General features: G+C 49.9%; 4 protein-coding genes across 4 annotated transcripts; 2 read left to right on the forward strand and 2 right to left on the reverse strand.

Annotated features, from left to right (window-relative positions):
• Positions 1–402: 402 nt before the first annotated feature.
• On the forward strand, positions 403–1458 carry GIQ15_03714 (uncharacterized protein; the record flags this gene model as incomplete). The annotated part of the gene is made up of 2 exons (XM_033551131.1): positions 403–688; positions 761–1458. The coding sequence occupies 2 exons, from the start codon at positions 403–405 to the stop codon at positions 1456–1458; spliced, it is 984 nt and encodes a 327-aa protein (XP_033408292.1).
• A 650-nt stretch (positions 1459–2108) lies between these two features.
• Positions 2109–3174, reverse strand: GIQ15_03715 (uncharacterized protein; the record flags this gene model as incomplete). The annotated part of the gene is made up of 3 exons (XM_033551132.1): positions 2109–2547; positions 2692–2893; positions 2949–3174. The coding sequence occupies 3 exons, from the start codon at positions 3172–3174 to the stop codon at positions 2109–2111; spliced, it is 867 nt and encodes a 288-aa protein (XP_033408293.1).
• A 1165-nt stretch (positions 3175–4339) lies between these two features.
• On the reverse strand, positions 4340–6585 carry GIQ15_03716 (phenylalanine ammonia-lyase; the record flags this gene model as incomplete). Its single annotated transcript, XM_033551133.1, has 3 exons — positions 4340–6222; positions 6290–6396; positions 6455–6585. 3 exons carry the CDS (start codon positions 6583–6585, stop codon positions 4340–4342), a joined length of 2121 nt encoding a protein of 706 aa, XP_033408294.1.
• A 1794-nt stretch (positions 6586–8379) lies between these two features.
• GIQ15_03717 (canalicular multispecific organic anion transporter 2) lies at positions 8380–12939 on the forward strand (the record flags this gene model as incomplete). Its single annotated transcript, XM_033551134.1, has 1 exon — positions 8380–12939. The coding sequence occupies one exon, from the start codon at positions 8380–8382 to the stop codon at positions 12937–12939; it is 4560 nt and encodes a 1519-aa protein (XP_033408295.1).
• Positions 12940–12983: the final 44 nt, after the last annotated feature.

Genomic DNA, 12983 nt, shown 5'->3' on the forward strand with positions numbered 1-12983 from the left:
GGGCGGAACAGTCCAGGATTCAGATTCCGGTGCGTATGTCCATGTATTATCACTTTACACGGAAATGTTCGGCCGTCGGGTGTAATTTTATTGAAGCCCAGCTGTCTAACGAAGCCTGAAGCAGCACGACAGAATATACCCCCTGTCAGAAGCGTCACTACCCTGTGAGTCTAAGGATGATTCCGATAACAAGAATCTGAGGACTCATGTGAGAGCTGGAATCCTACCGACTAACCTTCAAGATGACGCGCTTCAGGTTTAGCAAAAAAATGTGGCCGCATTTTCTCTCTTCCCTCACCCACCCATCATCTTAGTTCCAAGGCGTTCAGCTTGCTTTTAATTGTGAAAGATTTGCCACAGCTAAATCTACTCTGTACTGAGAGCAGTGATACTACTAGAGGAATGTCATTTTTATATTCCAAGTGGCTCAACAGGCGCAGTTCTCAGTATCAGGCGCCACCTGAGCAATCTGAGGCAGATGAGAGTCAACGACTAAAAGCCGACGACGACTACAATGACCACCGTATATCACAGTGCCAATGTGAAAAGGGGCAACGATTGCCCGCAATTCATCGAGTGTGCGTCATTGTTATTGTGGTAGCGAATATCCTGATGTTCATCTCCAGTACTACGCTTCTATCCACCAGAAAGCGTGCTATGTGTAGTGAGAAACAATCTAGCGCTTACTGTATGTATGGCAAAATTTCCTTACGTCGGGCAGAGGCGAAGGGGCTTCGCTCAAAGCTAACACTACGGACAGCACCGATTTTCGACCGGCTTGATATTCACAGATCCCCGGTCCACTTTAACGACACATTCTGGCCAGACGACCCGCCATCTATCTTCCAACAACGGCCCTCACCGGAGGTAGACAAAGCGTGGCATCGGCTCAGCAGTCTGGAGTCCATCGGTCTCAGTGTCGATGAGGTTCGTCGCTTGGGTTACGACCCCGCGACGGTTTGGCGGGCGCCTAAGGACCAATTCGGCGAAGGCGTCTATTATGGACATATCAACGTCTTCCATCAGATCCATTGCCTCGATCTGCTCCGCTCGACAGCATGGCCAGCCTACTACGGAGACCTCAGGGAGAAGGCCAAAGATATACCCCTGGGGTGGGATGACCACCTGTTGCACTGCCAGTTCATCCTCCTCCGTGCACTCCTTTGCCATGCCGACATAGAGGTAACCGTATTCCAGAAATTCAAAGGGTGGCCTGGTATCAACGCTAATTTTGCGAGCACCAAAATGTGTCGTAACTTTAAGGACATACTGGAGTGGAAGGAGGCCAATGAGTTGAAAACCAAGGGAGAATGGACGGAGTATCCAGACCATCCAATCGTTGAGGTCGACCCAGAGGGGGTTCTCACGCCGTATGGGAACCACGACGGACTGAAGGAATGGATGGCCCGAGAGGGGAAACCCATCAATAGTGCTATCCTAGGCCACATCCACAAATAAATCTCCCATGTTGTAGGTAATTGCACGCCCTAACAACCATATCTAAGTTTTGTCAGAATCTTCGTGTGTACGGCGTCTTGGCAGTATCAGGCCAACGCCACGCCCCCCCCTGCAGATCTGTTTGATTACGGCTCGTACGTACGCTACGCCTTCCCCCATATATATAGAGGCCAGATATGGCCTGTTTCCCTAGTTATCATCATCATTCATCGATATTAGGCCTATTTTCGCTCTTTGCTATTGTATCTTGGGCTTATAGGCATTGATTTGCCGTTCCGTTGTGTCCCGTAGAGACGCCACAATCGTACCGATCATTAGCGCGCTCCGATAAGTTTCAAGCTAGATATATTATGTAAGCCAAATAAAGGAGATGGTTCGTTTGGAGCGAAAGTTATAGTTAAACCACCAAACATCCTAAAGTTTGTGAGAGCGAAAGTTATAACTAGTTGACTACCGGAACATCTTAAAGTTTGTGGGACCAGCCGAAGCTTAAGTCAACCTCCTCGCTTCAGGCACCATCGAAAGCGAGAACAGAGCCTGAGATACAAATCATCCTCGATGCATTGTCAACGGGATCATGGATCAACTGCGCCTCTCTCCCCGACTGTCCAATTACTCACGCATTTTCACTTCGATGGCAACCTCTACCATTAGTCGGAATCCAGGATATCGTGGTTATGGGCTGCTAATTCTTCGGCATCTTTCTTGCGCTGCGTTTCTGTAAGGGAATCAACTGACTCCTTGGGCAAATTCCCCGGATTAAAGCGGCCCAAGTCTTTCCAGGCTTCAATCAAGGGCTCGTATGGGCTCCCTTTAGGGCAATGCGTGTACCTGTCAAGCTGGTGCGTGACGCCGTGATCTTCCCCAGCGCGAGTGATGTTAACTGTCTTATAGCAGGCACTCCTTTCCTTCACCCAGTCGCTCAGCTTGTTCCAGTCACGACACTTGCGCGGCTGGTTATCACCAGTCAGGAACTCGTCACCGTGGCCCCCGGTGAAGTCCATGAAGTCATCGGCGTGGCATATGATGTCCTGTCGAAGTAGATCTAGGCAGTGCTCTATGTGATGATAGGCTACCAGTGGCTTCTTTCTGTGGTGGCTGTCATAGGTAAACGCGTGTAGCAACACCTAATTTGGCAGTGGCATCAGTTACTGTGCAGCATTACCAAGAACGAACAGGAGCCGGGATTCACCTACGGTACAGTGAAGAGCATGATGGCCGTGGCTTACATACATGCCCTTGTTCACATCCCACGGGAATGTTTGAGACCGTGGTAAGCCCAAGGCATCCGATTCCTCGTGTGTCAGAGCGACAAACCCCTCGCTTATATCGATAGAATTCCAGAGAGCATCTTTATCCTCGCCAGTGTACTCGTCCGAACTGTACTCTGTGGCGTAGTGGAAGGGAATCGTGATCTCGTTTTCCGGCAATTTGGCTAAAAGCGACTCTCTTAGCTACGACTCGGGTATCTTTCATGATCTCGTACATACCATATAGCGAGTGACACTTGGGACGACGAACAGCAATATACACCACCTGGAAAATGTTCAAACTGATAGAACACAGAATTAATGCCGGAACGATCCAGCAAGTCATCATTCTCGGCCTCGTTCGCCTCCCAGGCACACGAGAAGAGCCAGAGACTAGGCCGTCCTGCTCGCTACTGAATGACTCGGAGTCAATCTCGCCTTGATAACTTCGTTTTTCGGTATCCATATCGATATAGAGGATGGGGCAAGGTCAATTTGAGATTTGCTTTGCGACAGTCTCTCTTCAACTGAGGACGAGCTGAAAATTAATTCAGATAACAGAAGCCATGCGGGGAGCTGGCCATATCGAATGTCCGTCGATCCTAAGGCGGAACTTGTCCAGATAGGCCACCACGAATATCCTGGCCATCCAATGCATGGCACCTTCTACTATTGGGCTCTGGATAGGAATCATGTAATGAAACGCATTACAATATCTGGTGCCGTATAGTATTGTGTAATGCACCCTTACGGATCAATAGCTCCCTGTTGGTACTGTGCATAATTCTAGGCGACTGTGCATATCCAAGCTAGCTGTGAGGTCTAGGATTCTTCTGTGAGTCTGATCCTTGAGCCATAGCAAGTTTCTGTGGGACTGGGGTGCATCCCGCCCCAGGGTTAAGCCGCTCATGCACGATAGGAGTACCATGCCGGACTCTCCGCCGTGGGTGCTCAGCCCTTGCACGATTACTATCCGGGCTAGGAATCCGCATCCCGTCTACTGCTCAACCGTAGACTGTTCGGTATTGCCAATTCCGCGTGCCCTCTCTTGTCGTATTGTTGCATACATGCGCTACGATGGGGATATTTAACATCGCATAACCAGCTACGACTTGTGATCCCCGCATACAGAGAAGGATAAATCCTGCTCTAGGCCCCACCTTTATGTCAAGATCACCTAGACATGCTCAAACTTTGGCTCCTATCAGCTACCAGTCCAATCACACATGGCCCCTGGAGGCTTACAATTTTGGTGGTACATCTCGAGCTCTATAATTTTATTTGTATGGATAACTAATATCGGGTCTATCAACAGTATATACCTTACAAAATACCCCCACTATATAGGTACACGCGACAGGGAGGACGACCGGTAAGGGGGTATCACTCTCTAGTCCGCCACTGCCGTATCATAACGGCATACCATCTACAAGGGTAACTGCGGAGGTGATTTAACGGGTGTCACATTGCATCCTCCGTCCGACGGGTTATTCACATAACGGGCCGCAATATTGCCGTGAAGCCGAAACTGATACAGCCCATTAGCAGATAACGTGGTATGAGTGATTGAACTCGCATTCATGTTCCGTCGCAGGTATTGCGTAACTAGTTGAATTTCTGATGGAGTTTCTCTACCCAGTTCTATGCTCATCGGTATGCCCATGAGCATGTCCATTGGAATATCCATTTTCCTTGCCATTCTTACTAATTTCTTCTTCCAACAAGCCTCTCTCTGCCATGGTGATTATCTCGCTATACAGGGAACCATTCTGTATGCTCTCATGGATGATGGATATCCACCCACCCACTATTTTCTTTGGCCGCCCGTTTAGCGTGCGGTCATCATGGGTAGGGTGCTCAACAAAACCCTGGTGGAATGGCACCCCCAGCTTGATGCGGACAAATTGATACAGTGTCTGCGAACCCTTTCCAAGAAGAGACACTGTGTGGGGGTCGGCAACAAAGGCACTAAATGTTTCATTCCAGGTATTCCAGACCATTTCGGTGGCCTGATGTTGCCATTCGAGAATATCGACATTACGAGTCCTGAGATACGCAGCAACAATGGGTAAGGCAGATCGGACAAGCGACTCACAGCGAGCCCGGAGATCAAGCTTTCCTGTCGTGCTCCATGCAGGGCCCATGTGGATGTATAATCCCCTCTGTAGAGACTCTAGCTGTTCGGGATCCAATATCGCTTTAAACAAGAGCACTGTGGTTGCAGAGACGGCGTCCACAGCTTTGGCAACAAATCTCATATGGAGAGCACGGAGATCTAATGCTTGGCACACCACATACACGCTGCATGCGCTCATCTTGTTCATAACCTCCACGACGTCTGCGCTGATACGGGCCGAAGCAAGGGCCATGGAGTTGATTGACTGGTTATGCATTTCGGCTGCCTGGACATGAGAACTCATCGGGTCGGCGAGGTAGGACAGCTCCGCCATATAGGCTGCCATGTTGACGTCCACACCCTTCATCGTGAATGAGAGGCTTGGGTTGTCTGCCGCCAGGTTGGCAGGCAATCCACCGCTCAAGTGAGGATCAATCATTTCAGTGCTTTGCGCGAAGAGAATACGACCGAGCATCTGCAAGGCGAGTCGGACTTTCTCCATGGCAGATGTTACCACCGCCGCCTGGAAATTGCAACCGTAGTAGATATCATGAGTGGAACTGTCAACAAGCGGGTTGTCACACGATGAGTTTAGCTCTATGGTGATTTGACGATCTGCAAGCATCAAATCTTCCAACTGCGGCCCGATCCATTGCGGGCCGCTACGGAGGGAGTAGCGGTCCTGAACCAAGTCCTCACGACGCCGGTCCTTTGGGGTCTGCACATCTCGTGCTAGATGGGAGCCACGCAGGAAGAAATGGATATTGCGGGCACACTCAATCTGGCCAGGATGCGGTCGTGTTTCTGCGATGAAAGGATGAAAGCTCTCTGAACTCCCACGAAGTGCTTCTACCGCGGCTCCAGTCAGTACCTGGGCAAGCAGGGCGAGCTGGTGCGCATCAGCGATCACAAGTGCTGCCAAACCAGCAGAGGACGATGTCCCGTTGATTAAGCTCAGCCCTTCTTTTGGCCCTAACACCACGGCTGGAAGCCCAGCTTCCGCCAGGGTCTGATCTGACGGCCGCACTTCACCATTCTTCTCCAACAAGATGTCAGGGTTCCCCTCGAGGCTCCCGGCCACATAGGCTAGGGGCATTAGGTCTCCTGAAGCGGATACAGAACCGCGAAGTGGGACAATGGGGGTAAGCTTGTGTTCCAACAAGCTGGCCATTGCCTTGATGATTGGAAAGGAGGTGGCGGAATGGCCTCGGAGTGTTGAGTTGCATCGAATAACCATCGCAGCACGCACCCATGCGGACGGCATTGCGTGTCCTGGAATCACACCATCAGGTGCAAAAGACAGAATACCGCTCTGTGTATGCTGCATCAGCGACGCCTGAAGCTTAGCAAACTCCTTGGTCCGAACGTCTGCACTCCCTCCAAACCCCGTGTTCACCCCTAAGGCGGCAAGTTAATATGCTGTTTGCCCATATATATATATATATATATATGACTTCCTACATACCATAGATGTACCATCCTTTAGCTAAATGGTCGTAGAGAACATCTACGCTATCCTGTAACCCCTTGAGGACCTCGGGATCTTGCGATAGCTGTGGTCGGCAGCCGTGACTGGTTCATGAATGAGCATGGTGACATGAGATATTGGACAGGGGGAGAGCGAACTCACTGGGCAGTAGCGACAACATCACCAATGTGTAGACTGTTCCCATCTAGCTCATAGCTACCTGTCGTTTTTCCTTGTTCTAAGCGCTGCCATAGCTCGTAAACCTTCGCTAGGTGTACACTTTTAGCAGCCATTTTCTGCTATAAAGAAGAAATAACCAGACTTATCTTTCCAAGGAGGGATGTATTACTAGTAATAGATAACTCTTTCGAGATCCTTACTATATCCGTTCCTTAGGATAAAATCTTTGTCTGTTAGCCATACATTCTCCGTATGCCGAACGCCGCCTACATAGCTACATAGGGAGCTACCTAAAGTAGTTATTAGTTAACTCGTTGACTGGCATGCTAACTACAGGGAACAGAATAGTTTCAACTTGCGTTCGTATGCTGCTTGTCCCTGGTTCCCTCCCTCGACGAGGAAATGGTCGTCACTCTTTACGCATGTACGAAGTATGTAGCAAGAACCCAACATGCAAGCTGTATGCCCCCTGAATCCCGGTGGTCGAGGGTTGATGCAACAAGGATGACCATCACCAACATTTAATCTCATCGCCTCATTTGCTGCTTGTCGAGCCGCACACTGTCCTTACCATGTTCAATGGTCCGTTAATATCCAACATAACTGATAACTGCGTATACCACCTCCCGAGGCATCCACAGCCAGGATTAATGCGGGGGAGAAGGGCGATGCCACATCCCATGCGAGTCGCCAGCCAGCCATGCATAGCAGGATCGGTATTGTGATCCTGGTCTTCCTACTCCGGACTCCAATACGATTATAATGCCCATGCCATGCCCTTGGCAGCCTCCCAGAGCACGAAGTGTTTCGCCACGGATCCGGCGAGCTGGACTGCTTCTCCTCCTCGGGAATACTTGCGCTCGAGCATCGAGATCCTATTACCCCGTATTCCCTTTCCAATCAGAGGATAGGAAGCCCCCTCATACTCGTTCATATGATTGCCTCATGCAGCTAATCTCGGAGGCGTGTTCATGGACCCTTGACAAAGGCCCGAACCCGCTGTTGTCTCTCCTGAAATTAATATGCGCCTCTCAGGATTCATACGAGGACTCGCACCATACAGGGTATATCTCTCCGAACGGCACATTTACTCAGTAGGGTGAACAGATAGGGTCGGCGCAGAGTAAGGTTGAGAGATTGGCTGATTGAGCATCGTTTAGTATGGAGTACAACTATGAGACCTTGCCTATCTCTCCCCTTCTATCTGCCAGATATAAGAGAGCAAGAATCATTAGCCGGGGGATTTATCTCCGTTCTTGAGATTCCGCGAATCCTTACTCTCTCTTGGCTTTGTATCCTGGTTTTCATGGCCAGCATCTATGGTCAAGTTGACAATGCGACAGCTAGCGTTGGGGCAACCTCTGACTCTGCTTAACAGGGCATATGTTTGAATTCATAAGGAGTAGCCCCAAGCCCAAAGGCATTGTAAATGTATAGGGCCAACACGAAAGAATATAAGTGCCTGCTTCGCGTTGCAGTGCGAGAGAGATTTTGATCATCTATCTGCCTATTTCTATTTCTAATTTACTTTTATTATTATAAATAGTAACTGTTGGTTCAAGGACACAATTCTCCCTATGTTTTGGCAAACTGATGCCATATTAATCAAATATTGTAAGATTGTAAATTGGTCAACCGCTCTGTTCCTCAATCTTCTACTTATATCAACTATATACTTCACTTAGGACTGGGAAATCTGCTTCTTGGAGTATCTATCGACTTTGTAGCACGACTAGATGATTGAGCTGCTAATTATAACAGCCCTTGCCAGGTCCCAACCGATCGTCCCAAACACTGCTGCCTAGGGCCTCGTTATACCCCCCGAGAGCTCATTTTCATATGTACTTAAAGGGGCACCACTGTCGCTTAACTAGGTTGCTTCGAGCTCGTTCATAAGCACCTGAACGATGGCCTTCTCTCTGCCGTGCGCCGCCAGCGGTGCTTTTGCTTGCAGCAGATTACTCTGCCATGCTGACCCAGCTCTCTTAGTCTCCTGTTTGCTATCGCTCTTGGTTTTTGCTGCGTTATATCTCCGATCCCGCAATCGTGAAGATGGGCCCCAATATACGCCGTTCACTTCTACATCCGCTGGAGACAGAGAAGAAGACGACGAGACCGAGATCCCATTACGAAAAACAGCTACCGTCCCGCCCCTACAAGCAGCTGTAGAGGGACTTCTCCTCCTTATCGATCTTGTACTTGCTCTGCTGCTATTCCTCCACGGCGAAAAGGACGACGGCTACCAGCTAGGATTTGCATCCACTATATCTTCCGCCTACATACTCACTCTGCTGGTAGGAAGGGTGTATACCGCTAAATTCGGCCTCAAATGGCATTCCATCTGCCTCTACGCTGCGCAATGGCTCTATACTCTCCTTTTAACATACACGAATGTGTCCCAGCGAAGCCACAATCGCTTCAACATCGTTGCCGCCGCCTCTCGCCTTTCTATATTTACCTTCATTGGCTTGGTACACTGCCTAGTACCCAGAATACCGCCTCACGCCCTCGATAGGGGGAGCAACCCCCCGTCCCGCGATGAACTCGCTAGCCTCTTGTCAAGCCTAACATTCTCGTGGATGGACCAGCTGGTATGGGCGGCATTCCGAAAGACTCTACAGCCCGCGGATCTGGGTTCACTTAACCGACAGTACTCCGTTGCTGTTGTCCTTCCTTGGTTCCAGCGCAAAACCAGCCCGTCGTGGTCTCTGCTATGGAGGATCTTTTCTGCATTCAAATACAGGATCTTACTGCAAGGCCTATGGGCAGCCTTGAATAGCCTTGCAGTATTTGTGTCACCGATGCTCATCCATTATATCCTCCAAGATCTCAACTCTCGGGACGCGAACCTTTCCCGCCTCTGGACATACGTTGGCGGACTCTTGGTCTCTGGGATGCTTGCAACGCTCGCTGAGTGCCAATGCAATTGGACCGGCAGCCAGATGAACGCGCGCATGCGTATCGTCTTAGTTAGCGAGATTTATGCCAAAGTTCTACGCAAGAGCACTGCGAAGGGGGATGAGGGCTCCAGTGGGAACTCCGCTAGCACTGGCACCATCACCAACCTAATGTCAGTAGACGCGCAGCTTGTTAGTAGTATGAGCTCAGGCTTGTACTTTATCTGGATCGTCTTCCCTGTGCAGATGGGACTTGGTACATATCTGCTCTACCGGCTATTGGGAATCAGCGGCATACTGGGCGTGCTGGCGATGATTCTACTAGTACCGCTGAACATCCTAGTTTCCCGGGGGGTTATGGCCACACAGGGCCAGGTACTAACTGCCAGTGATGCTAGAATTCAGGCCAGTAACGAGCTGCTGGATAATATCTATACGATCAAGTTTTGTGCATGGGAGGCCCCCTTCCGTAGTCGCATCTTGCAACGTCGTGGTATAGAAATGCAACGGATGCGTACCCGCTGTATCTGGTGGACTGCCTCAATGACCCTATTCCATACGCTCCCCTTCCTCGTCACTATCTTGCCTTGCTTCTTCTATACTATCGTTTGGGGTCAGCCCTTGGGGACCGCAATTGCCTTCCCGGCTCTTGCAATCTTTGCAGTTCTGCGTATCCCCATTAATCGCCTCGCTGATTCTATCACCTTTTTAATACAGGCGTACATCTCCCTTATTCGAATTAGCCGGTTCCTAGATGAGGAAGAGACAAATAAATACCGCCAGCTATCTGACTCGCATGACTTACGGATTGGGTTTGATGACGCTACTTTTACGTGGCCTACGACCGGTCAAACGAATAACCTTACCAACAAAGATATGCAGAGCGATGATGAGGATGAGGAAGATATTCCACTAGTACAAACGACTGAACCCTTCCGATTGAGGAGATTACATATCCAATTCCAACCGGGCGGCCTAAATGTTATCTGCGGCGCCAGTGGCTCGGGAAAGTCGTCACTTTTACTGGCGTTACTCGGCGAGATGAATCTGGTTGGCGGTCGACTGCTACACCCTTATCCTACAGCTCATTATACAGATTACCCTAGGCAAAGCTTCTCCATGGATACGCTCTCTAATGCTACTGCATACTGTCCACAGGAGCCCTGGATTATGAACCGTAGTATCCGGGCTAATATTGTTCTCGATCTACCATTCGATTCCACCCGATATGAGACTGTATTACATGCAGTCGATTTACAACCGGACCTGGCTCTATTTGACTATAGAGACGATACCTTGGCTGGTGAGAATGGAAGCCGTCTGTCTGGCGGCCAGAAGCAACGCGTCGCCCTTGCTCGCGCCCTTTATAGCCCCTGCCGATACATGCTTCTGGATGATTGCCTGAGCGCGTTGGATAGTCGTACAGCAAACCACATTTTCCGCCATGCGATTACAGGACTCTCTATGCGAGGGCGTACCTGTATTCTAGCAACGCATCATACGCAATTAGCCGTCCCTAATTGTAAGTGGGTGGTCTTGTTGGAAGCTGGGCGAGTGAAGGCGCAAGGGACAGCGAAGGAGCTTGTGTCAAGGGGGCTAATAAACAACGAAATACTCCAAGATCATGCAACTAACACAACCCCGGCGGATACTGCGTCAGGGGATCTGGCGGCTGATGACGAAACCCCTAAGCCTTCTACCCCTACGAAGCCCGATGGTCAACGCAGCTATACAGAAAGCCGGCCTGAGGGTGCGGTGGGCTGGCCAGTCGTACGAACGTATCTTGTGGCCATGGGCGGCTGGAATTTCTGGGTCCCTATTCTTGTTGGATTTATAATACAGCAACTGGCTGCACTAGGAACCAATCTCTGGATCAAGGAATGGGCCTCTCAATATGATAGCCGCCAAAAAATGGGACCCACCGCCCCAACTGTTGCTGCTAGCTACTATATTATGATCTATGGCATTATTTGTCTTGGATATGCCGGGATTACTTTTATACGCGATCTGGGTATCTTCTTTGGTGCTCTTAAGGCGTCTGGTAGCATATACAAGACTCTCCTGGACGCTATTCTCTATGCAAAATTTACGTTTTTTGACAGTACCCCGTTAGGCCAAATTACTAACCGGTTGTCTAAAGACGTCGAGGTCCTGGATCAATTGCTAGTCAAGTTCTCAATCAGTATGTGCCAGTTAGCTACCTCATTAGCTATGGTTGTCATTTTCATCGGAACTGTTCTACCTGGATTCATGATAGCGGCAATCTTCATCTTCCTAGCCTATTGGCTAGTAATTATGATATACATCCATGGAGCACGCGATCTCAAGCGTATTGAAAATACTGAGCGGTCACCACTATACCAACAGTTTGGCGAGACGCTGGCAGGTTATGTTAGTATTCGCGCATATTCATATACCGCAGCCTTCATCGAGGAGAGTCAACGTCTCATTGATCGTCAGACACGGCCATTCTTGCTACTTAGCGCGAGTAGTGGATGGTTATCTTTACGTGTTGGTACACTTAGCTCACTGATTATGTTTTTGACCGGCGTCTTCATCTTGTGGGATCGCAAGTCCGTTTCTCCAGGGGCAGCTGGTTTGGTACTCACATTTGCTGCCTCGATTACAGAAAATGTCATGTGGCTAGTACAGGTTTATGCCATCATTCAGCAAAACCTCAGCTCGCTGGAGCGCGTTATAGAGTATACCAAGATAGAGCAGGAACCGGTCCGTCCGCTTAAATCCGCCGTCGACCCTATCCCGTCAGCCTGGCCATCAAAAGGGACTATTGTTTTCCACAACTACACGGCGCGGTATGCACCGGAGCTAGAGCCAGCTCTCCAAGATATCAATTTTACAGTCCACCATAGCGAGCGTGTTGGGATTGTTGGCCGTACGGGTGCGGGTAAGAGTACTCTTACGATGGCACTAATCCGTGGTATTGAGGCGTGCAGCGGCTATATTGAGATCAACGGGGTGGATATAGCCTCAGTTACACTTCATGAGCTACGACGCGCAGTCACAGTTGTCCCTCAGGACCCATGGCTTTTCGCAGGCAGCCTTCGTGATAATCTGGCGCCGCTAAAGGACGAACATCTCTATAGCGATGAGGCTATTTATAGTGACGAAGCCCTGCTAAACGCTCTACGCACTGTGCGTTTGTTCCCAGAATCCAATATCTCTTCTGCAGACCTGGACAGGCCTGCCGAGACGCTCTCGCGTGGCCAGCGCCAGCTCCTGTGTATTGCACGAGGGCTATTACGTCGGTCCCGGGTACTGGTGCTAGACGAAGCCACTGCTTCTGTTGATCATGCCACTGACGCTGCCATCCGGTCGGGTTTACGCGCCAGCGTTCATATGGGTACAACGGTTTTGACCATTGCACACAGGATATTGAGCATCGCGGATTACGACCGTGTGGTGGTGCTGGATGAAGGTAGAGTGGTTGAAGAAGGCCGGATCAGAGATTTACTTTCACGACGTGGGCAAGATGCTAGGTTCCGACGAATGTGTGAGGAGTCAGGGGACTTTAAGGAGATTGAAAGGCTGGCGGCATCTCGAACCGCCTAAGGGCATTTTGATTCACCACTGCCTTGGTGGTCGAGATATATACT

This window comes from Arthroderma uncinatum (assembly GCF_011692745.1).
Source record: "Arthroderma uncinatum strain CBS 119779 chromosome Unknown scaffold2, whole genome shotgun sequence".
Taxonomy (NCBI): Eukaryota; Fungi; Ascomycota; class Eurotiomycetes; order Onygenales; family Arthrodermataceae; genus Arthroderma; species Arthroderma uncinatum.